The sequence below is a fragment of the Plecotus auritus genome (genome assembly GCF_963455305.1).
Source record: "Plecotus auritus genome assembly, chromosome: X".
Classification (NCBI taxonomy): domain Eukaryota; kingdom Metazoa; phylum Chordata; class Mammalia; order Chiroptera; family Vespertilionidae; genus Plecotus; species Plecotus auritus.
In genome coordinates this window covers 10,558,932-10,580,575 of record NC_137784.1, presented here as the reverse complement: position 1 = coordinate 10,580,575, position 21,644 = coordinate 10,558,932, and the positions used below count along the sequence as shown (strand labels likewise).

General features: G+C 45.3%; 1 protein-coding gene across 3 annotated transcripts in view; it reads left to right on the top strand.

Annotated features, from left to right (window-relative positions):
- The window catches only part of RAI2 (retinoic acid induced 2), a 67,343-nt gene extending 46,008 nt beyond the window's left edge, over positions 1-21,335 (top strand). For 2 of the 3 annotated variants that reach the window (XM_080653711.1, XM_080653710.1), the window contains exon 2: positions 19,333-21,335. In XM_080653711.1, the coding sequence (XP_080509837.1) occupies positions 19,357-20,946 (1,590 nt within the window). In that variant the 5' untranslated portion in view covers positions 19,333-19,356 and the 3' untranslated portion in view covers positions 20,947-21,335. The remainder of the gene's footprint in view (positions 1-19,332) is intronic. The other variant, XM_080653712.1, reaches the window with a different exon arrangement.
- The last annotated feature ends 309 nt before the right edge of the window (positions 21,336-21,644 follow it).

Genomic DNA, 21,644 nt, shown 5'->3' with positions numbered 1-21,644 from the left:
ATAATATTTTCAATGTCTCTTTTCTTAAGTCAAGGGATAATTAACATAAAATCCAATTATTCTTAAGTGGTCAGATGGATCACTTTTGACAATTGTGTGTACCTGTGTAAGCACCACCTGAAAGAGGCTATAAAATATTCCCATTACCCCCGAAAAATCCTTCCCTCTGCCCCCTCCCCAGAGCAAGCACTTTCTGATTTCTATCATTATACATTTTTTGGCCTGCTTTTGGACTTTGCCTCAATGAAATCTTATAACATGCACACTATGGTGTCTGGCTTCTTTCGCTCAACACAGTGTTTTCAAGGCTCATCTATGTCATGGCATGTGGCAGGAGTTCACTGCTTTTTATTGCTGAGTAGAAGTCCACTGGTGGGTGTCACACAGCATGTTATCCATTCACCTGTTGACAGACATTTGGGTTGTTTCCATTTTGTGACTCTTATGACCAGACTGCTATGAACATCTGTGTACAAGATTTTGTGAATATATTTTCGTTTCTCTTGGGAAGATACTTAGGAGTGGAACTGCGGACCTAGAGGGTAGCAGTTGTTTAACCTCATTGGAAACTGCCAGACAGGTCCCCACAGTGGCTGTACCTTTTTACCAGTAGTGTACCAGCAAGGATTCCAGTTGCTCCATATCCTCATTGACTTTTGGTGCTACGGGCTTTTTAATTTTAATCGTTCTAATGGATGTGATACGATTCCTTGCTTTTTTAATTTTAAAGGACATTTTAAAGAATTTTCAAGCATGTTGACCACTATCAGCTGAGACACTGAAAAGGTCCTATGGGAGGGAAAGCCAAGTATTACATTTTTACAGACAGGAGGTTTCTGCTCATCATCCTGTCCCTGAAGCAGTGTCTTTCCAGCCTTGAGGGCTATCTGTGGGTTGCTTCAGGGCAATCTCAGAGCCAGAGCCCCAGAGGGCCCAGGCTGGGCAGGAAAAGGAGTCAGGCCAGAGAGTCAAAGTGGAGAGGGGAAGGGCTCCTATCAGGGAGCTCAGAATCACACTGACAGCCAGTCTCAGGGCAAATTGTGCTGCACACACACAGTGAAAATCTGACATGTAAGTAGCCAGCAGGCACAAACCAGTTCATAGGCCTGTGCTGGGAAGTCCCAGCCAGCTGTCCTTTCAGCTGCTGTGACCACACATTGTATGAAATTTCCACTTAACACAGATATGACTACATTTCCAAGGCAGAATTTTGCTACCTTCTAGTTGATGTAGGCAACCAGAAGTCTTCCAAAACCAGGTAGTTGCCAGGCATGGGACCACTTAGGTGGCAAGTATCAAAATCATCCTCGGAGTGCTGGCTGTGGGCTCTTCTGGATTCTCCAACACTATGCACACAAAATGGGGAATGCCTTTAAAATATTTTAGCTATCCATACATCTTGAATATTGCTAATTTTTCCCATTTCTTACAGTCACCACACTAATTAGGAAGCCACCCATTTCACCACCAAAAGAACATTTATAATATCCCCTGTGTTCTGTAGCCAAGCCTCAAGCATTGATAGAAATGAAGCGATAACTGGAACTCTGCTGGCTGACTGGGTTAGAGCTTCACCTAAGGCACAGACAGGAAATGTTCCCACTGTAGGTGCTGGCACCTTTACTATGTAGAAACTGTTTTGATCAATTCTTTCCAATGTGGCAATGACCCAAAGTCTTTACACAGATCGGTGTTTTGGAAAGGAAACCAGAAAGAGGGCAATAATGTTGAACACAGGCAATAGTTTGCTAGTGGTGAAATTTCAGTGGTTGGTGGAAGGAGAGGCTACTATTTAATGGGAAGTCTTTTGCCTAGAAAATCAATTATGTGGGGCACCAAGGGAAAGCTGGCCCAGATCCTTGAGCCATAGATGGTGACTCCCTCAAGGGAAAATCCACAGGGACCTTTCCTAGAAAGACTTCAGTGTGGCTGGGGAAAGGGCAGAAATCCCAGGCCTCCCTGTTCTGCAAAACAACAAAACATCTAAGGGTATAAAGAGAGAAAGGGGCGTTGTGGTCTAGCAGTTTCCTCTGGCCAGATGCCAGGCATGCCAGGTCCCTGGGGTCTGTTTGCCTGTGTTGTGCCAGGGCCCTGCTGCTTCTCCCTCCCCCACTCCCACCCACTCACATGGATGAGGGCTGCCTGCAGAGTTGGGGGAAGGGAAGAAGGCTGCTGGCTGGCCTGCCTCCTTCTGCTCTGTGAAGGCAGCTCCACACCCCCTGCCCTCTCCACCCCCATTAGCTCTAAGGATGCCAATGAAGTACACTCAGTGGATATTTATGCAGGAACCAAGCAAAAGAATGGCCTTGAACCCGTACGAAAGGAATCCATTCAAGTCAGAAAGAAAAGCCAAGGAGTCAGTGCTTTTAGTGCAGAAAAGTTAGCACGTGGAAGCTCAGAATTGGGCTCTGGGCACTGGGGCTGCTACTGCAGTCTGGCTGTCAGCTGGTGGGGTTCAAGATGCTCTGAGGCTGCAAGTCAGTGTGCCCCCAGCACTCCCTGTGCACAGTGTGTTAGTTTAGGTAATGCTAGCTGCTGTTGCAAACAAATTGAAAGTGTACCAGGGTTCAAACACAATAGAAGTTTATTCTTCATTCACATAAAGCCCCAGATGAATGTTCCTGATGGCCAGTGTCTCTCCTTCAGACCATGATTCAGTTATGCAGGCCCTTCCATCTTGTGGCTCTACTATTTCCAACAGATGGCTTCCAAGAGGTTCCTGTGCATCAAGCTGAGGTAAGGAGAAAGAGATTAGAGTACCATGTAAGGAAGGTTTATTGAAAGTGGTGTACATCACTTTCACCCACATACTGTTGGCTGGAATTCAGGCACCTGACCATCCTTAACTGCAAGGGAGGCTGAGAAATGTAGTGCAGGCAGAAGAGGAAGTAGGTATGGTGAACATCCAGCCAGACAGTCATAGATGAAATACAAGGTGTGGCAAAAGTAGGTTTACAGTTGTAAGTGTGTGAAACACAGGTTATTCTTATACAGTGTTGTTATTTATTGTATTATTTTCCATATGAACAACTGTAAACCTACTTTTGCCCCAACCTATACCTGGTATATTTCTGGGGAGGCTGGGAGTGAAGCCCTGACTGGGATGCAAGCTGGTCCAGAGGTGTAGGAAGGGAAAGTCAGGCTCCAAGAAGAAATGAGAGTACCCATGTCGTTCAGGGAGAGTAATGGATGGCTTCCTTCCTTCCTTCCTGCCTTCCCTGACCCCACATAAGGAGCCAGGAACCTTTGCCCTATCTTTTCCTTACCTCCCCCCAGACCTGCCTTCCCTGCACTGAATGTTGTTCACATTCTAGAACACTCTTTCCCTCCCTCCCATCAAAACAACCTTACCCTGGGGACTCACAGCTCTGTTCTGGAAAAAAAAAGAAGACAAAAATAAAAACAACCTACAAACCAATTCACACCAAGGTGGTACTGATCTGCTGGGGTTGCTGAGAAACTGAGATGAGAAAATGAATGTAAAATACCTAGCAGGGTGCCTGGCACATAATAAATAAATCTTAATAAACCGTTTATTTATATAATTTTGTGAGTGTTTGGAAGAGAGGAGAGAGAGAAGAAGGAGCTAGCACAGCCCTGTCAATTAATGTCCTTTCTCCTCCTCTCAACTTTCCTCAGTACTGCATCATGGCCTCCATCAGGGCCTCTGAAGACATCAAAATTGTGTTGGTTAAGTTGGTTATCCTTTGGGGCACAAGGTTAATTGTTGAAGGGAAATTTTTAACACCCTTTGAATGAGGCAGACAGCTTTCTAATGTTCACAGCCCCCTGGCTCTCCTTCAAGCCCTTCCCAGCCCTGTGCTTCAGCTACCCAGCCTGCTGGCCAGTCCCCACACTTTTCTTCTTGTGACTTTGCTCCTATGCTTCTGCCCCACCCCCATTCCATCATCTCCTATGCTGAAATCTTACCCATGTGGCCAGGCTCAGCTCACATGTCACCTCCAGGAATAAAGGTTTAATGACTGAACTCAGATGTGGAGCAGGTGAGGAAAAAGGAGAATCACCATGAATCTTGCTTTGGGGATCCGCCTTGAGTAGTAGAGGGACAATAACTAACCGCTTTCTACTCATCCACTATGGGAATACAAGCATACATTCCAGGACAACTCTCCCCCACCAAAGAAAATAGGAAATAATACCTATAATCTTTATTGACAACTAGCCAGCTGTTACACAGCAGCTTTTACTTGCCCTACCTTAGCTGTTTATGCTGTCTTAGCTGCATCCTACCATATTTGCTTTAAAATAATAAATATAATGAATTCATCAGACTTCAAAAGACTGACCAACCCTAAAATTCTTCAGAATGCATTGTTCTGCTTTTGAGAGAGCTCACCTCCAGCCAGAGGGGTGCTTTTGACAAAAGAATTCCAGAAAGCAGGCTCCCTGTTTAAAAGATGAGCACTCTCCACCCTCTTCTTCCTGCATTGTCTGCATACTTCTTGGGCTGCGGTTATTATTATTGTTATTTTTAAGCAGTGTGCAGCTGATAAAATGAAGTAGTGTATGTTTATTGATTGTTTTTTGGTCCCTGAGTTGGAACATAAGATCACCAGAAGAGACACTCCCTCTGTGACTCATCTCAGTAACATCTTACATTCTAGCCAGCACAAATATGATTAAAAGAACTCTCTTGAGGGCCCCAAAGGAACACATTAGCCAAGCTGTCCATCTCTGGACCATTTTGCTTTTGGAAGGAGAGCCATCTCTGGCCTCCTTTTGTGCCTGGCTCTTCATGGGATCTCGAGGCACACTTCTTGTGAGCTGATGCCTCTGTTCACCCACCAGGAACTTCATGAGTATGTACCTCCAGGGTCCAGAAATTTTAGCAGTACCTGGACTTGTCCTGACATCATGGTACTTCATGGTCCTTACTTACCCTGTTACTGAACTAGCTACCTCCTGCAACTCTGGTTTCTGTCTTACCAGGCTTGGAAATTATCATAACAGAGTGTCTTCTTCACAGGGGTTGTAGAAAGTATCAGCAATTGGGGAAACACCTCGTCATGGTGGCCTGAATTGGTGACATTTGTGTCTTCACATAATAACTACTGGAACTTTCTAGGGCATGGCTGGTGTAAAGCAAATATGATTGGCGCTTTGCCTTTATGTCCCATCGGACTCTATCCCAGGGGTGGGGAACGTCTGGCCCGCAGGCTGTATAAGGCCCGTGAATTCATTTGGCCTGTCCTTGCCGAGGCATTAGGTGTGAGTTAAATGTTTGAGCAAGTATAGAAGGCTGATTTTTAAGTTGATAATTTTGTATGGCCTGCAAATGATGTTATCAATATCCAAATGGCCCTTGGCAGAAGAAAAGGTTCCCCACCCCTGCTATATCCCTGTTTACTGCAAATACCTGTGACTCTCCCTGAGGACTTTCTTTGTGTGTGTCTCAAAAGCATACAAGGCCTGCATGCTGGGCTAGCTGGAAGTGCCAATAAATTGACACACATTCCAGGAGCAGCCCTTGATCAGTAATGGATGGGTGTTGGTGAATAAACATGCCAACTCCAAGGCATGTGTTCTCCACTGCCTCCCAGCATCCCCCGGGGAAACTGATGAGCCCTTTCCCAGTCTCGCTGCTTCACTCCTCTACTGGTGTTTTCTGTGATCTTCTCCCAAATAAACTACTTTCAGTCAAATAAGTCTGTGGGAAGAACCCTACTAAGATAACTAGCCAGTTGGATTCACCAAAAACCAAGCTTCCTTCTTTACCCCCCTCACCATGTCTACCATTATTGGTGATGGTTGGTAAGTTTCCATTATGGCTTTAGCACTGCAGTAGCATGTTGTGCATGGGGTAGAGGGTGTGGGGGGCAGAGATAATCCTTTAAGAGCCCCTAAATTATGCATAGAAGTCTGGTAAGACAGAAACCAGAGTTGCAGGAGGTAGGCAGTTCAGTAACAGAGTAAGTAAGGACCATGAAGTACCGTGATGTAAAAACAATTCCAGATACTGCTAAAATCTCTGGACCCTGCAGGAACACACTCATGAGGTTCCTGGTGTGTAAACTGTGTTTGTGGATTGAGTCTGTGAGGGAATGAAGAACTTACTTGCATTCACTTCCTCTCTTGGTTATGAGTGCTTACAGGTTGAGGCTATGTCACATCCCTTTTTAGAACCTCAAGTGCCTTTTAATGGAGCCAGCAAACTTGGTCATAGTTGTAGGCTCTTGTCTGTATGGAGAGATTTCAAGACAATTAGGAAGGTCCCACCCCATGACTGGTATCTGAAACCCCTCAATTAGAGTTTCATTTTTTTGTCCATAGCTTTATCACTGATTGCATTGTTTATTATGCCAATAAAAGAAACATAATTCTTGAACCTATCCATCATTGACCTCAGTGAGAATGAGTTTATTAGCTTCTTTCTAGAAAATCCAATTTTGATGGGGGAAATCCAATTCTAACTGCCCGAGGAGGGGTAAGAGATAGACAAAAATGAAGATTAGGCACCAAAAGAAGATAAATCTATGTGTGTGTGTTTTTTTTTTCTAGGACTGACAGCACAGCCAAGTCACAAGTGAATGTGCTTGGTGGCTTTAAAGCATGGGAGAAGCTTCCCTCGAATTTGGATCAACTTCCTTATGTGCCTGCTAGTACTGGTGAATCAGTTCATATTTTTCCCACATTCTTATTCTACTACTTAGCTCCATTCCCACCTCTCCCCCACAGCATTGTGCAGTAACCAACTGTTGTAGCTCACCAGCGTCCTCTTGTGGCCAGATGAATAAGGCTCATTCGGTGTTTTCTATATAGCTTTCCTGTTTCTGTTTTACCACTTCCAGCTGAGCAGTTTCTTCCTCATTTGGACTTACACATACTATTTAATCTTCTCCCCCTTTTTCCTTCAACTCTTGGCCAGTTATCTTAGAAACTCTCTTTGTTTTCTGTATCCCTCTTGTTCTTACCCTCTTCCTCTCCTTTTCCACCCCTCCCTTGTTTTTGTTCCTCTTGTGAGTGAAGAAATGATCCTAATCTCACTTCTGAGCAGGAGAGGAGAGCTACTTAGGCCCCTCTGTCAACAACCAGAAGGAAAACTATAGGATCTAAGTGAAATTATATATCATAGCCAATCAGCAGTAACTTCGGAAACTTATAATGCTTGTGGGGGTAGAAAAATGCTTTTCCTCCCACCCTTGGAAGCTCTTCTGGCTGGTCTAATAATGAAATTAACACAAGACAGATTATATTATGGAGAAAATGACCAAATTTGTTACATATGTGCATATGTGGGTTCCCTAAAAATATGGGACCCCAGGATACATTGGGCAGTTCAGGCTTATCTACCATTCTGGACTAAGGAGAAGGAGGCAGGGGTCTGGGACTTCAAAGGGAAAGCAGGAAATTTACAGGCAGATGAGAATGAGTAAATATTTGGTAAACAAAATCTTGCCGGGCCATTCAGAAACAACGGGAAACAGGGGAATCTAACAAACAGACTTTCTTGGATCCTCCACTTAGTTCCTATGTGCTGAGGTGAATAGGCTGAGGTTCCCTTCCTGAAACAGGTTTTTCTATCTGAATTTCCTTTTTTTTTTTTTTTAAATCCTCACCAGAGGATACATTTCCATTGATTTATAGAGAGAGTGGAAGAGAGAGGGGAAAACAGAAATACCAATGTTGGAGAAACATATCTATTGGTTGCCTCCTGCACAAGTCCGGACCAAGGCCCGGGCTGGGGAGGAACTTGCAACTGAGGTATGTGCCCTTGACCAGAATCGAACCTGGGACTCTTTGATCCCGCTCTATCCACTGAGCCAAACTGGATAGCTACCTAAATTTCTTTAGGCAGGTAAAGTGAGAGGTAAAAAACAAGCAAACAAACCAAAAATATCTTCTTGAAATTGTTGGACTTTAATTGTTTTTAGTGAGAAATAATCTGCATGCCAAGGTGACACATTCTGGGGAGGCTCATTCTGCACCCCAACATGTTCATGACTCCATATTCAAGATACAAAAGGTTCTGGCCACCTCTTATTCCTTCCCCAGATTTTCAGTTTAAATGAGAAATAGGTTTTTTTTTTATATCTAATTGTTTTCCTTTTCATTTCCAATGTTGCAAACCATGGCTTTCTATTTTCAATGCAAATGTTCAATATTTCAGCTACTTGGGGATTAAGTGAGTTTTTGTAGAAACCTTACCATCAGATGTAACATTAATTCTTTAGTAAATGTCTTCCCAGTTCTTAGCAGCTGATTTTAAAATGAATCTTTGAACAAACAGGGTTTAAATTTGGAACTGAATTTACAAACCTATTGGGATCATTATGCTACTTAAGATGCTCAGAGGAAATTTGAGCAGTGGATCTGATAATGATGACAATGATTCTGGTGATAAGATGACAACAATGATAATGATGATGATGGTGGTGCTGGTGGTGATGGTGATGATGATGATAGCTCTATTTTACTGAGCACTTTCCATGTTCTAGGCACTGTGCCAAGTACTTTACATAGATTATTCCCTACAACCACCCCAGGTCTTTTTTAATCCCTATTTTGCACAGAGGGAAACAGAGGCTTAGAACTAACTTGCCCAAGGTCACACAGCTCAAAAAGGTAGGCAGGGCTGAAATTTGAACCTAGGACTGTCTGAGTTCAAAGCTTATAATTCTGACCACTCTCACAGGGGACACAGTGCTCAGGGTGAGGCTGGCACTGTTCCGTGCCAGTGATGTGAGGGGCTCACATGCACTAGAAGAAAGGGAAAATCTGAACTACAGTCCTTTGTACTTCACAAATCTACACCCTTTCTTTCTAGTGACCCCTTAGAGCAGTGGTTCTCAACCTTTCTAATGCCGCGACCCTTTAATACAGTTCCTCATGTTGTGACCCCCAACCATAAAATTATTTTCGTTGCTACTTCATAAATGTAATTTTGCTACTGTTAATGAATCGTAATGTAAATATCTGTGTTTTCCGGTGGTCTTAGGCGACCCTGCTAGCGGTTCTCAACCGCTGCTGTAGAGGCTAAGACCATCGGAAAACACAGATGTTTACATTACGATTCATTAACAGTAGCAAAATTACAGTTATGAAGTAGCAACGAAAATAATTTTATGGTTGGGGGTCACAACATGAGGAACTGTATTAAAGGGTCGCGGCATTAGAAAGGTTGAGAACCACTGCCTTAGAGGGTCTATTTCTGGCACACTAGTCTCTGGAAAATGTCCTGCTAATGACACAGGATTATAAACAGCCCTTTTCCCAGAACAAAAATTTAACCTTTGAATCTCAATCTAATTAGAGTATTTTTTTTTCTTCCAGAGGCAGGTTTCACCCTGCTTTTTTGTTCCACGTGTAAGAGGTTTTTTGTTTTTTTTTGCCAGAGAAATCTCCAAAAACCATAGATTTTTAAGGCAATAGACTTTGGCCTGAGACCTTAAATGTGACCTGTGCCTCTGCACAAGATGGCTGCTCTGGCAGCAGCACCTGAGGGTGTTGGGGGTTCTGCTAAAGGCTCTGAGGCCCTGGCTGGATCCAGGAACAGGTACTCACTGACTCTCACAGCCCACTGTCTAAGTGAGTGTGCCCTGCCACACAGCAGTTCTTCATGATTTTCTCCTGTGATTCTGAGGTGCGCCTCTCACCTTCCATTGAGGTTCGCCAGGACTTGAGAAGGGCACTTCTTTTCCTTCAGTTTCAGAGGCAGCCCTCTCTGGAGAATAAGCAGTTCTCCTCTACCTTAGAGAGGTCCCTGCATCAAAGCATTTTTCCGCGGCTGCCTGGGGACTAACATTCTTCTTTAGAGACTGTTCCTTTACCTCTGCAAGAAAAATGGGCCTTGAAGGAGCCCTATTAGGAGCAGATAACCCTGGCAGAATACCAATTTGGGAATTGAGCCGAGAGAGAGCAATGAGCCTATGAAAAAAACAGCATCAAGGTGGAGGAATAGGAAATGCCTGCTTGGCACACAGTAGGTACTCAAGATAATTTTTGAAAGGATAAATAAATGGATGGATGTGAACCTGGTTCCCTAGTCTAGTCCTACACCCAGGCCTGCAAGGCCCCAGGGTTGCCATAGGTTCTTTGTGAGCAGGCTAGAGGTCATCAGGATTATGAAATGTGTTTAGAAATGCAAAGAGAGCTCACACTCTCCACCTGGGTGAGAAAGGAGGCAGGGTAGTCTCCTATATCCCTCTTGTGCTCTGATAGAATCCAGTCAAGGCCATCAACAGAAAACCAGGCCTGTGAGCAGTTAGTTCTAGTTGTGAAATTTTTCCTGTACTCTTCTGATTTGTCCAGCTTTACTATCTCTCTTTTCAACCAGATTTGCACAAACCTATTTACTTGCTGAGGCCCAGCCCTAGCTTGAGACCCAGCAGAGACCACATAGTAGGTACGTTTGGCATATAGTAGGATGTCTTTAAACCACAGAGACTGCCCTGCAATGGGAAGGTTAGTCCCAAGAGAGACAGACCATACTCTGACTGAAGCTAAAGAGGTCTTCTTATCTTCTCTTCTTTCAGCCTTCACTCCACTGACCTTGTTTAAAGACAGACCAGAACTCTGAGAAGAGCCCGCTTTAGTTCTCTAATGTCTCAGTTTTCAGCATTCCTGGTCCCTCCCTACAAGCTGCTCCCCTCATACCCCTGTGGCCTGGCCTTCAAAGTTCCAAGGGTTAGGGAGGGGTCTTCTTAGTGGTCATGGGAGTGGCCCAGCCAGACCCACCCCAGTTTTGCCCTTTCCCCCACCCCCTTGTTACTTTCCTTCTTCTCTCAATTCTCCCAGAATGCCCACACTTACCCATCCTTCATGGCCCACAGCAATTCCTAGAAGGCCGGTCTACTGACTCCTCAGTAGATTTCTCAGTAGACACTACTCTTGGGAGGCCTGAGTTAACTTTCCACCCCACCATGAGAGTAGGGCAGTATCCCACGTTACAGAAGAAGAAACTGAGTCCCAGGGACATAAAATGTTTTTCCCGCAGTCAAAAACAGCTTGTGTGTATACTAGTATATGTCTTGAATTTCATCTCTTCTATTATCTATTTCATCTCAATCTCTTATCTATTAGGTATCACAGACTCAAGGGATTATTTCATCATTTTTTTTCATCAATAACCTCACCCATAAAACTCTGACTTTTTTTGATTGTTTAAAGTATTACAAATAATAGTACATATGTCTCCTTTTTCCCCCATTCCCTCCGGCCTCCCCTACCCCACAGCACGTGCCCTCCCCCTCCCCCCAGTGTCTGTGTCCATTGGTTATCCTTATATTCTTACCATTTGCAACAGCATGGATGAAACTGGAGAGCATTATGCTAAGTGAAATAAGACAGTCAGAGAATGATAAATATCACATGATCTCACTCATTTATGGAATATAATGAACATCAGAAACTAATGAACAGAAATAGATACAGAGAAAAAGAAGCATCGAACAGTCTGTTTGACATTTTGACAACTGAATCAGACCATCTCACATTCTTTGGTGTTCAGTGCTGGTAAAGATAGAGATTTAGGAAGGGACCCCTTAGGCTCAAGTGAAATTTGAAACCAAAGTCATGGGTGAGGGACCAGGCTTTTGAAGGAACAAGGTCCAGGAGTCTGTGAACTCTACAATCTCTGAATCTCATGTAACCTCCAAACCTTAGCTTCTTGCTCTGAAAAATGGGAGGAGTAAACTGGACCAGTGACCCCAAGACTTTTTCAGACAGGGGGACCCTGGAACTCTCACTGGGCCTTGAGAGCATCATCTCTCTGACTGAGTTGCAACTTTTTCACTTTTGCACTCCTATCAGAAAAAAAGAATTGCACATCCCTTCAACATATTATTAAATTATATGTCTTTCTATATTTATTACATATGCTATAAAATAGAAAATTGAAATAAAAGGATAAAGTCATGAAATGAACATAACTAAGGTTTATGGAAGCCCCCGGATTATCTTACCCCACTCTCTGGGAAAGCCTTGGTGTTCCCTAGTGTTATTGGCCAGTTCATGATGCCCACCACTTCCTCTGTCTGACTTGCCCACCTCTTCCATTTTTCCCCAGTATTACATAAAAGCTAAGATTTGCACTCTATTCTCTCTGACAGAACTTACCCACAGCCACTATTTATTCATCTTCATGAAGGTGACACTCAGTCATCAACCACATGGCCACCACTGTTTTAATAAATTAAGTAACGTGTTTGGGAGCTCATTTTCAAAGCTAACCTGGGTAGTCATATTTCTTTTGGAAAGCTGTATAGATCTCTGGGTGTAAAAGACAATTGGCCATAAGGTGGGTGACTATTTAGTGTATTCTTTGTATTGTAAACAAATTGGGAAGACATTCATATGGTAATTATGTTCACAGCTTAAGTATAAAGGCCCTGTGCTGATGTCTAAAGTTCAGAAAATGTAATCACTGGTGAAAGTAATTGACAATTATTACACCTTATTGGGAGAGCTAAAGCATTTTTAACCCAGTTGAAATTACCTATCAGATATTTAGTGCATATCAGGTCCTGAATGGTGAAGCCATATCCATGTTGTATTAAAGGATGAAACTTAGGTTTTGCTTATTTAACTACTAGTAAGTGGCTGGTGATTTTTATATAGAATTGGGTCAGTCATTGAGGATATAGCTGAAATACAAGATAGAAAGCAGAAAATAGACTCAGAATAGGGTGTGGTTGGAAAGGGGTAGGATTCTTAGCAGAGGGTTCCAGGGAAGTCAGTCTTGAAGAGGGAAAGACATCTCATCTCCTCTTGGGGGTAGGGAGACATGGGGAGACACTGTGAGCCTATGGGGAACTTGAGGGAGTTTGGGGTTGATGGCTTTTGTGTTTTCTCTGAAGCAAGAAGCAAGGTCAGCCACAAAGAAGAAGTTTGGCTGACCAGCTGCTTTGTTCTCTGGCCTTTGAATGAAGGGTTCCCGACTTGACTACATATTAGAATCACCTAGGGAATTTTTAAAATCCCCAATGTCCTAAAAAACTCCAATGCCCCAGCTGTACCCCAGACCAATTAAATCAGAGTCTTAGTGGTGGGACCCAGGTATCAGTATTTTTGAAAGTTCCCAGGTGATTCTAATGTGCAGACAAGTCTGAGAACCAGTGCTAAGCCAGAACTTGTCAGATTTCAATGTGCACACAAATCACCCAGTGCTTGCTGATATGCTGATTCTAATTCAGGAGGTTTGGGCGGGGCCAAGCTCTCAGGAGATTCTGCTGCTGCTCCAAGGAACCCACTTTGAGCCACAAGGATACAGATGACCCAATTTTGACCTGAAATGACTGATAACTGCCTACAGACTCCACAAAAAGCAAAGCTGTTGAGATTCTGTGGGTGGAACACACTTATCTTCAGAGAAGTATCAGAATATACAGAATATTCAATATACACTGAAATGAATGCTTTAGAGGAAAAAATTTATCTTGCTGGGCAAAACTTACACGAGGCTTATTTTAGTGGAAGAGGAAAGCAGGCCACATTTACAGGCCATTGGGGTTGAAGGGAGCATCACCAGGAGCAGGGCCAGGGACCCAGGCTTTTCCAGAATTCCTGTATTGTGATAGAGGCCAGAGGAGGAAACTTTGAAGCCTACACTGGGTCATCTGGTTTCTGGGGGTGGAATCTGTCCATGATAGCCCAAATCAGTAAGATGGCTTCCCTTGAGGCTGAGTTCACCTTTCCAGAGACCTCACTCCAGTAGTCCTAGGGTCCTCACAAGTCCCCCAAGAGGGCAATTGTCTCTGCCTTGAGTTGCTATGAGATAACTAGCCCCTGCCCACCATACCAAGTACCCATTCCTAAAACATTTGTGCAGGAAGGCTTTCTTCTGTGGACTGGGGGGCTTGTGGTAATCTTGATAGTTGCTTCTGTGGTGCAAATGCATTCAGTTCACAAAATAAAATCAGTCCCCTCTCAGGAACACGATCTTTGAGAGAGACTCTCAACATGCCCCAGTGCTGTCGTCCCAATTTCCACCTCAGAAACAGGTTTTGCCTTAGAGAGTCTCAGGGACCCTACCGTGGGTCAGTGGGGGTTCACAGTCACATTCTGAAGTTCCTTCAGTTTGATTTTGTGCAGGCATTTCAGGGGGCCATGGGATCATTTAGGATGTGGCTGAAGGTATTAAGAATGAGGGTATTAGGTTATGTGTGTGTGTGTGTGTGTGTGTGTGTGTGTGTGTGTGTGTGTTAGAAAGTGTCAAATGCCCACAATGAGAAAATAGATGGACTCTAGGACCTGGACAATAGTTAATTTATCTGAGTGGTCAAGTGTTTTCACTTTTAAAATTAAGCCATAAATGAATCCTCATATAAAAATGTCCACTTATATGGAGGCTCGTAGAGTGAAATGAGTGCTTTGTGCAATACTCTGAAAGCAGCAGGCCTGAGAGGTAGGGGCACAAAAGCAGAGTGGGTCACTGACTGAAGTTAGGCCCCAGGTCACCTTCTTCAGACTAGAACTCCTTATAAGGAAAGCAGCACACATGTGGCTTTGCTTGGTTCTTTTTCTGGGTATGTCAGAGAAACACAGGAGCCCAGAATGAATACATAAACACCCCTGTCGGACTTCTTTCTGTCCACAAAGTGCTTTTACATCCACTGTCTCATTGGAGGCTCCCACTGGCTGGTGAAGGTAGGTGGCTGCCATGTTACCCTCCATGACTCCTGTGGGGCCTGGCCCTCTGCTCTTTCCACAATGAATGTGGTGACATCTGTTTTCATTGGCCTCAGGGAAGTTTTAGTTAGCCTTTCTGGGTCACAGTTTCCTCATCTTTAAAAAGAATCAGGAAAAGGATAGAAATGTAAGCTTTAATGCCCCTCCCAGTCTTAAACTGCCATGATTCTGTAAATGGTGGGCCTGTAACAAGAGCCTGGGCATGAGAAGACCAGGCTCAGAAGGGTGTACAAGATACTCATTCATGCTCTCCTTCATTCTGAGCACCTGCTATTCACAGGTACAGATATAAAGAGGAGGTGGTGAGACAGTTCTTTCTTCCTGAAGACACGAGTAAATAGGCAATTGCAGTATGAAGAGGTCAGAACTAGACAAGGATAAGCCGGGGTTCTGTGGGAGTTCAGTGGGTTGGAGGATGTCTCAGAAGATAAGACCCCAAAGTCTAATAGGTGAGCTGGAGTTTTCTGGGTGATGGCAAAGGCCAAAGAGGGCTCCAGACTGAGGGGCAGATCCTGGGATAATCCACCCCTGGCACACTTAGTTCTTTGTAACAGTAAGATGAGGGGTTCAGATAACAAGCCTGTGACTCCACAGGTCTCTGAGCACAACTGCTGCCCCAGACAGTCCCGCCCCAACTCCCTATCTGCCCTGGGCCCTGAGGCTTTTCCCGAGTCTCCATCCAGGAGTCATATGGCTTACACTGGGCTGCACCCCAACCCCCAGTCCCCAGCCCTCCCTCCCCAGCCAAGGGCCAAGAGGGTAAGAGTCTCCTGAAACCTGAAGGTCCAGATTGCCCACTTCTCACTGCCACACTGCCTTGTTAACCAACCTGCCCCACACCCATAGTAATAATGGGCTCAAGACGATGGGTGGGTGACTTCATTTAAATCCATTTGCCAACAACGTTTTAAAAATCCAAATAAAATGTCCCCGGTGGCTACTGAAGAAATCACTGCCCCCTTCCGCTTGAGCACTAGTTGGTGGCTCTTGAAACACTCCTGATTTGACTAACTTCTCTGCGCACCCCACTCCCCATCCTAATCAGCATGGAGGACAGGCCTCCTCATTCTCTCTAGTCCTTATCTTACTTCACGGCTCATCCTGGGGGAGAGAGACTTCCCCTTTGAACCTGCATCCCTGAGCTGGTTGTTATTCTCAGGGCATTCTCTGCCCATACTGGGAGTACTCAGGCCCCCCCATCTGCTGTCCCCTAGTTAAGGTGCCTGCTAGCAGGGTGAATGACAGGGCAGGATGACCAGAGAGAAAGAGGTACCTGGTACCTGGTGGAGAGCTGGGACTCACTGCTGGAGGAAAGGCAATATCAGCAGGGGGTGGCTTTCTATGGAAAGGGCTGGAGTGCTCTCAGGGCTTACATTGGCTGAATCATCAGAGAGGTCCAAAGCTATCACGTGGAAGGAGGTGGAAGTGAGATTTTGGCCCTTTGTCCTTAAGATGCACACTGTTCACCCCCACTGCATTGTGCCTTGTCCTGCAATCCATCTGGCCTCAACCCTGTTCACAGAGACTTGAGGCCCTGGCAAAGGAGTCTGATGGCCTCCCTGGAACTCATGGGTACTGAGTTACTCTCCCACCCACATGAAATCTGTCTCAGGAAGGCAGGGTGCAGTAGATGGGTAACTGGAAGCAGGCTGAGAAAATAGAGGCCTCCTAACCATCCAGTAACACAACGATAGCCACTTTGGGCTGCACTCTGCCCAGGGATAGGAACTCTGGGGATCATTCAGCTCCTTCCCTGATAAAAGGGACTGAGGAGGTCCCTGGTAGAAAAAAAAGAGATGAGCAAACAGTTCAATGACTTTCTGGAAGGAATCTGGCCACTACTTTGAAGAAATGTTATTCTGAAGCACTCTCTCGCACACACCTCTGCAGGCCCCTGCACTTGGTGTTGAATGAGGAACAAAAGGGGCCTCTCTGCCAAGAAAAAAATGCATGGAGGGGTGTTTGTGGCCCTCACTGCTTCCACAGGGAAAAGGAGCCTGGAATTGACCCTAAATTCTAATCCCAGCCTCAATGTATCCTTAAGCTAGTTATCTAACCTTCTTGAGGAATTAGTTTTCTTGTCAATAAAATGGGCATAATTATTGAACCCCTCTTATATGGTTGTTCTGAGGATTAAGTGAGGCAATGCATGGAAATTTCTCAGCATTCTCAACTGAGGGCCTGGCACATGGCAAATGCTCAGTGAGTTTGAGCTCTGGCCATCTCTGGGAGGGGCAGGGGCCTGTGAGAGGTGTCCTTCCCTGTCCAGGTCCCCTCCTCATACTCTGAGCAGGAAGGTTCCAGGGAAATTACAAGCCTAGTACCAGGGCTAGGCAGGGAGAGGAGTGACATTTTGCAGGAAGAAATGAGAGCTGGCAACTAAGCTGAATGTGTGTGCCAAGAGCAGTGTAAGGAGGCATTGAGAAGTTGCTGTCTCTCCCTTGGTGGGGGGAGTGGTAAGGAAGGCAGAGAGTGAGAGAGGCCACCACGTTTGGAAGGGTGGATAGGTATAGCCCATTATGAGACAAAAACAGTCTCACTGCTTGGATAATCCTAAGCCCACAGGAAACACAGAACATGACTTCTCTCAGTGACTTGCCTTGCAGGTCATCAGAAGCTACCTCAGATGGGTGGTTATGGGTGCCTTCTCTGACTGCTGTCCTTGTCCTCACCAGCCCCACCCCAGCTTCTTTTCAGCCTTTTTTCACCACTCCCTGAGAGTTCTGGCCAGTAAGAGGGACAGGGCAAACCCTACTGGAGGAGGTCTTAAGTTCTCAGGGCCTTTGCAGGGCTGCTAGTGAGTAGCCCACAAAGCTGTGTCCTACTGATGTTGCTGCCTCTTCTGGCATAACTTGGATGCCTTATCATGCTAGCAAATCTCTGTCCAGTCAAAGGCATTTTTCCACACCAGACTGTAATCTACTTGAAGGCAGGAACCTTGTCTGTCTGGCCCATGACAGCATTTCTAGCCCCCAGAAAGTGTTGGTATGCAGTGGGCATTCAGCAAATTAATTGATTAGATGAGTGAATGAAGGAATGCCTGCATGCAGGAACGAATGGATGGTGTATTGGAAATATGGTGCTTTCTGGACTCAATCAGGGAGCATTCCTCTAAGGAAAAGCAGGCCCTGCAGCTGGGGCAAGGTCCCGCATCTTCCTGGGGACAGGCTTCCTCCCTACTTTACCCCAAGGGCACTATTGGCCTGCATGCTGGGTCACCTCGTGGTTTCCAGAGGGCACTTTGCCCCTAAAGAGCCAGGCTCTAGAGCCTTCCTCAGAGGCACCACAGTGCACCTGCCAAGGGCATCATCCACCAGTCTTTCTCCACAAAGTGATGCTTTGCATAGCATCCTTCCTCTTGCCTTCCCCTCCTCCTGCTTCACAGAAACTCCTTGTTCTCTGCATTTGGCACATTTGAATGATCTATAAACATCACAGAGTTGTTCATTTGTTAAAGCTGCTTCCTGTAGTGATGTCTTGTTTGCTTATTTCTAATCCCATGGTGTGCTGGGCCACCTCTCTTACTTGTTTTTGAGGTTGTGTTGGTAACTTGGTGGTGAGCAAGGAATCACTAGATGATCACAGGACTAAAGTCTATACATTTCAGAGAGGTGAGGTCTAGAATCAGAGATGCACAGTGAGACTGAGGATTATTGAATTATTATTGATCCCAATCAGACTCCAGGGCTGCACAGATGCTAGAGTTATACATGGTGCCTGCCTTCTCTATGGTAACCAGGCTAAATATGGAGGTGTTTCCATGGAGAGTCATATTGGCAGCTGCAACCCTGCTTCCTCCAGAAAGCACCTGTGCTGGGTTCTTTTGCCTCTCCAATGGCCAGAGGTGCAGTGGACATCAAGAGAGTGTATCTCACCTCTGAGGATGCTTGTTTCCAACAAGTGCTTCATTTCTCCAGTTCTAGACTCATCAATACCCCCTCCTCTTGACAGCTAGACGTTAGAAGAAGTCACAGATCAAACAGATGGTGGCAAAGGTGACGATGGATTCTATGAGCATTCATGCAAGTTTTGCATCTTCACTGGTAGAAAATTGGGAAGAAAGGGGATGTCATTGGTAGGAGGGAGATGGTGAGACAACTGTAATGACTCCCTTGTCTAAGTGCACTGCTCTTCCTCTTATCAAGCCTCTTTTGGAATAATTATTACTACCAAGTGTTGGTTTTTAATTTTTTTAAAAAAATTTAATTACAGTTTTGGGATGGCCCTCTGCTATTTTCATAGAATATTCTAATGTGATGGGGTTTTTTTTCCTTAAAGGAAAGACTCTACTGCCTATTTGAATTTGAACAAGTCATATCTCTGCATATCTTAACTGTCTGATATAGCAAAGTGGAACGACTCTTTGTGTCTGTTGAAGGCTAAACATATAACCTGAGTATTAGGGTTAAAATACTCTGTTTAACCCCACTTGGCAATTTAGCCATTACATCATCTCTGTTTATATGAAAATCCTCTGTTAAATTGGGGCTCTTCAGGCACAGCTGATCACACGAGTGTGTTCGTATATATTAGGAAATGCCTATAACATGTATGTGTACATAGAGAGATGGGTGTGCTCTCTGGTTAACGAAGACATGGAAACTTTTAAAAGATGTGAAGATAGCTCTTAAGGCAATTATAAATTGTCTCTGAAGGAAAATTCATATTGTGTGTTCTATGTTGCAGGTCGAGTGGCATCAAAGGTGAGTGATGGATGATCTGCAGTCACAGAACCTCTCCATGGACATGACCAACTCCTCTCCTGCCTTGGCCAATAACAGACTGGAGAATGGTATGGCCCAGCTGATCACCACAGAGGCCTGGAACATCAACTCCACAGACCTGGTAAAGAAGGCACTGGTGACGGTGCCGGCCCCATCCATTCTGAACCCCCCAGCTGAGTCCCAGAGCGGCATGGCTCTAAAAGTGGCGGCCACCGTGTTGCAGCCCCTGTGCCTCGGGGAGAGCCCGGTGGTGATGCCCATTCACATGCAGGTGGAGGGAAGCACTGCACCGGAGCTCAACCCTAATGGCAATGCCACCTATGTTATGACCACGCAGGGCCCTGTGCAGCTGCCCGTGGTGCTGGAGCAGCATGTCTTTCAGCACCTCAACTCTCCTCTAGTCCTGCCACAGGAGGCCCCATGTTCCTCCAATGCCATCCACAACAACCTCTTCCAGGCAGCAGAGGACCCTGAGGCCCAGCCCCAGCTCCTGGACTTGCGAATCCCCAGCCAGCCACAGGAGCCCACGTTGCCATTTGAAGCTGTGCTCCAGAATTTGTTTCCCTCACAGAGCACTCTTGGCTCCCCACCCTGTCAGCCTCCTCCTGGATATGCCCCTGTGCCTCCCCAGCCCTTTAACTCCCCATTGTCCCCCCTGGTCCCGCCAGCCACCCTCTTGGTGCCCTACCCTGTGATAGTCCCCTTGCCTGTACCCATCCCTATTCCCATCCCCATCCCAGTGCCTCAGAGTTCTGAGTCCAAGTTCAGCCCCAATTTATCCAAGCCACCATCTTCCTTCGGCCTACACCCCTTTAAAGGCACTCAGACCCCTCTGGAGAAGGAGGAACTGAAGCCCTTTGACATCCTCCAGCCCAAGGAGTATTTCCAGCTCAACCGCCACACAGTCATCAAGATGGGGAGTGAGAATGAGGCCCTGGATCTCTCCATGAAGTCAGTGCCCTGGCTCAAGGCTGGCGCAGTCAGTCCCCCGATCTGCCAGGAGGATGCAGCCCTAGACCTGTCTCTGGCAGCCCACCGGAAGTCTGAGCCTCCCCCTGAGACTCTGTATAATAGCAGCAGGTCAGTGGACAGCCCATGTCACAAGGTTCAGGAGAAACTGCCCAGAGGCATGGAGATGCCCTTTGCCCCTGTCACACCCCATGAAGCCTCAGCCATGAGGGATAGCCACCTGGGCAGCAGTGACACCACCCAGCCATTCAGCCAGCCCAGCCAGCCCAGCAGCGAGGTCAAGGCTGAAAATAACATTGAGATGGTGAGCAATTCCCAGGCAGCCAAGGTGATTGTCTCGGTGGAAGATGCCATGCCTACTATCTTCTGTGGCAAGATCAAAGGCCTCTCAGGCGTGTCCACCAAAAACTTCTCCTTCAAAAGAGAAGATTCCGTATTTCAGGGCTACGACATCAACAGTCAAGGAGAAGAGTCCATGGGAAACACAGAGCCCCTTAGAAAACCTGTCAAAAGCCGGAGCTTAAAGTTCAAGAAAGTGAACTCCCAGGAAATACACATGCTCCCGATCAAAAAACAACGGCTGGCCACCTTTTTTCCAAGAAAGTAAATAATGTGTGTTTTTTTTTTAATTTTATGATTATAATATGGAGAAAGGTGCATTGGTTTTATAAAAAGGCATTTAAAACGAATTATCTTTGTTAATTATTTTGGGGAGTAATTAGGAAACAGGAAGGCAAATTGGTTCTAGAGGCCCTGTAAGCTAGCATCATTTTCTTTTTTTATTTTTGACTTTTCACAAATGAGTAAATAAGAGCAACCTATTTTTCAAGCAGATTGCACATTTTTTGCAGCTTTAATGGAATATTGGGAGAATCAGAAGGGTAAAAAAGCTATTTTCATTGCCACAAAGTGCTTTGATGATGTAATACCTAATAAAGGGTAGGCTGAATATTTCACAATAAATGTTTGTTTGCACTAATTGGTTACAGCATTCTATCATTTTTAAATTTTGCATTCCTTAAGTGACATTGTTTAGCCCAAACTGTTGCTTGTAAAGCACAAGTTCTCTGTGTTTAGAGACCTAAGCTCTTTAGGCATGTTGGGCAAAGAAGAATTCTATTGGCCTATGCTTCCACACAAGGAGGATTAGGAATATGTATGACCTTGAGCAAGTCACTTCCCCCTCTAGGTCTCAGTTTCTTCATTTGTAAAAATGTGGCAAAGGGTGTGGGGTTGTAGGAGTTGAGTTTCAAGTACCCAAGGCCACTTCCAGTTCACAGAGACCCTGGTGTGTAAAATTCTGTG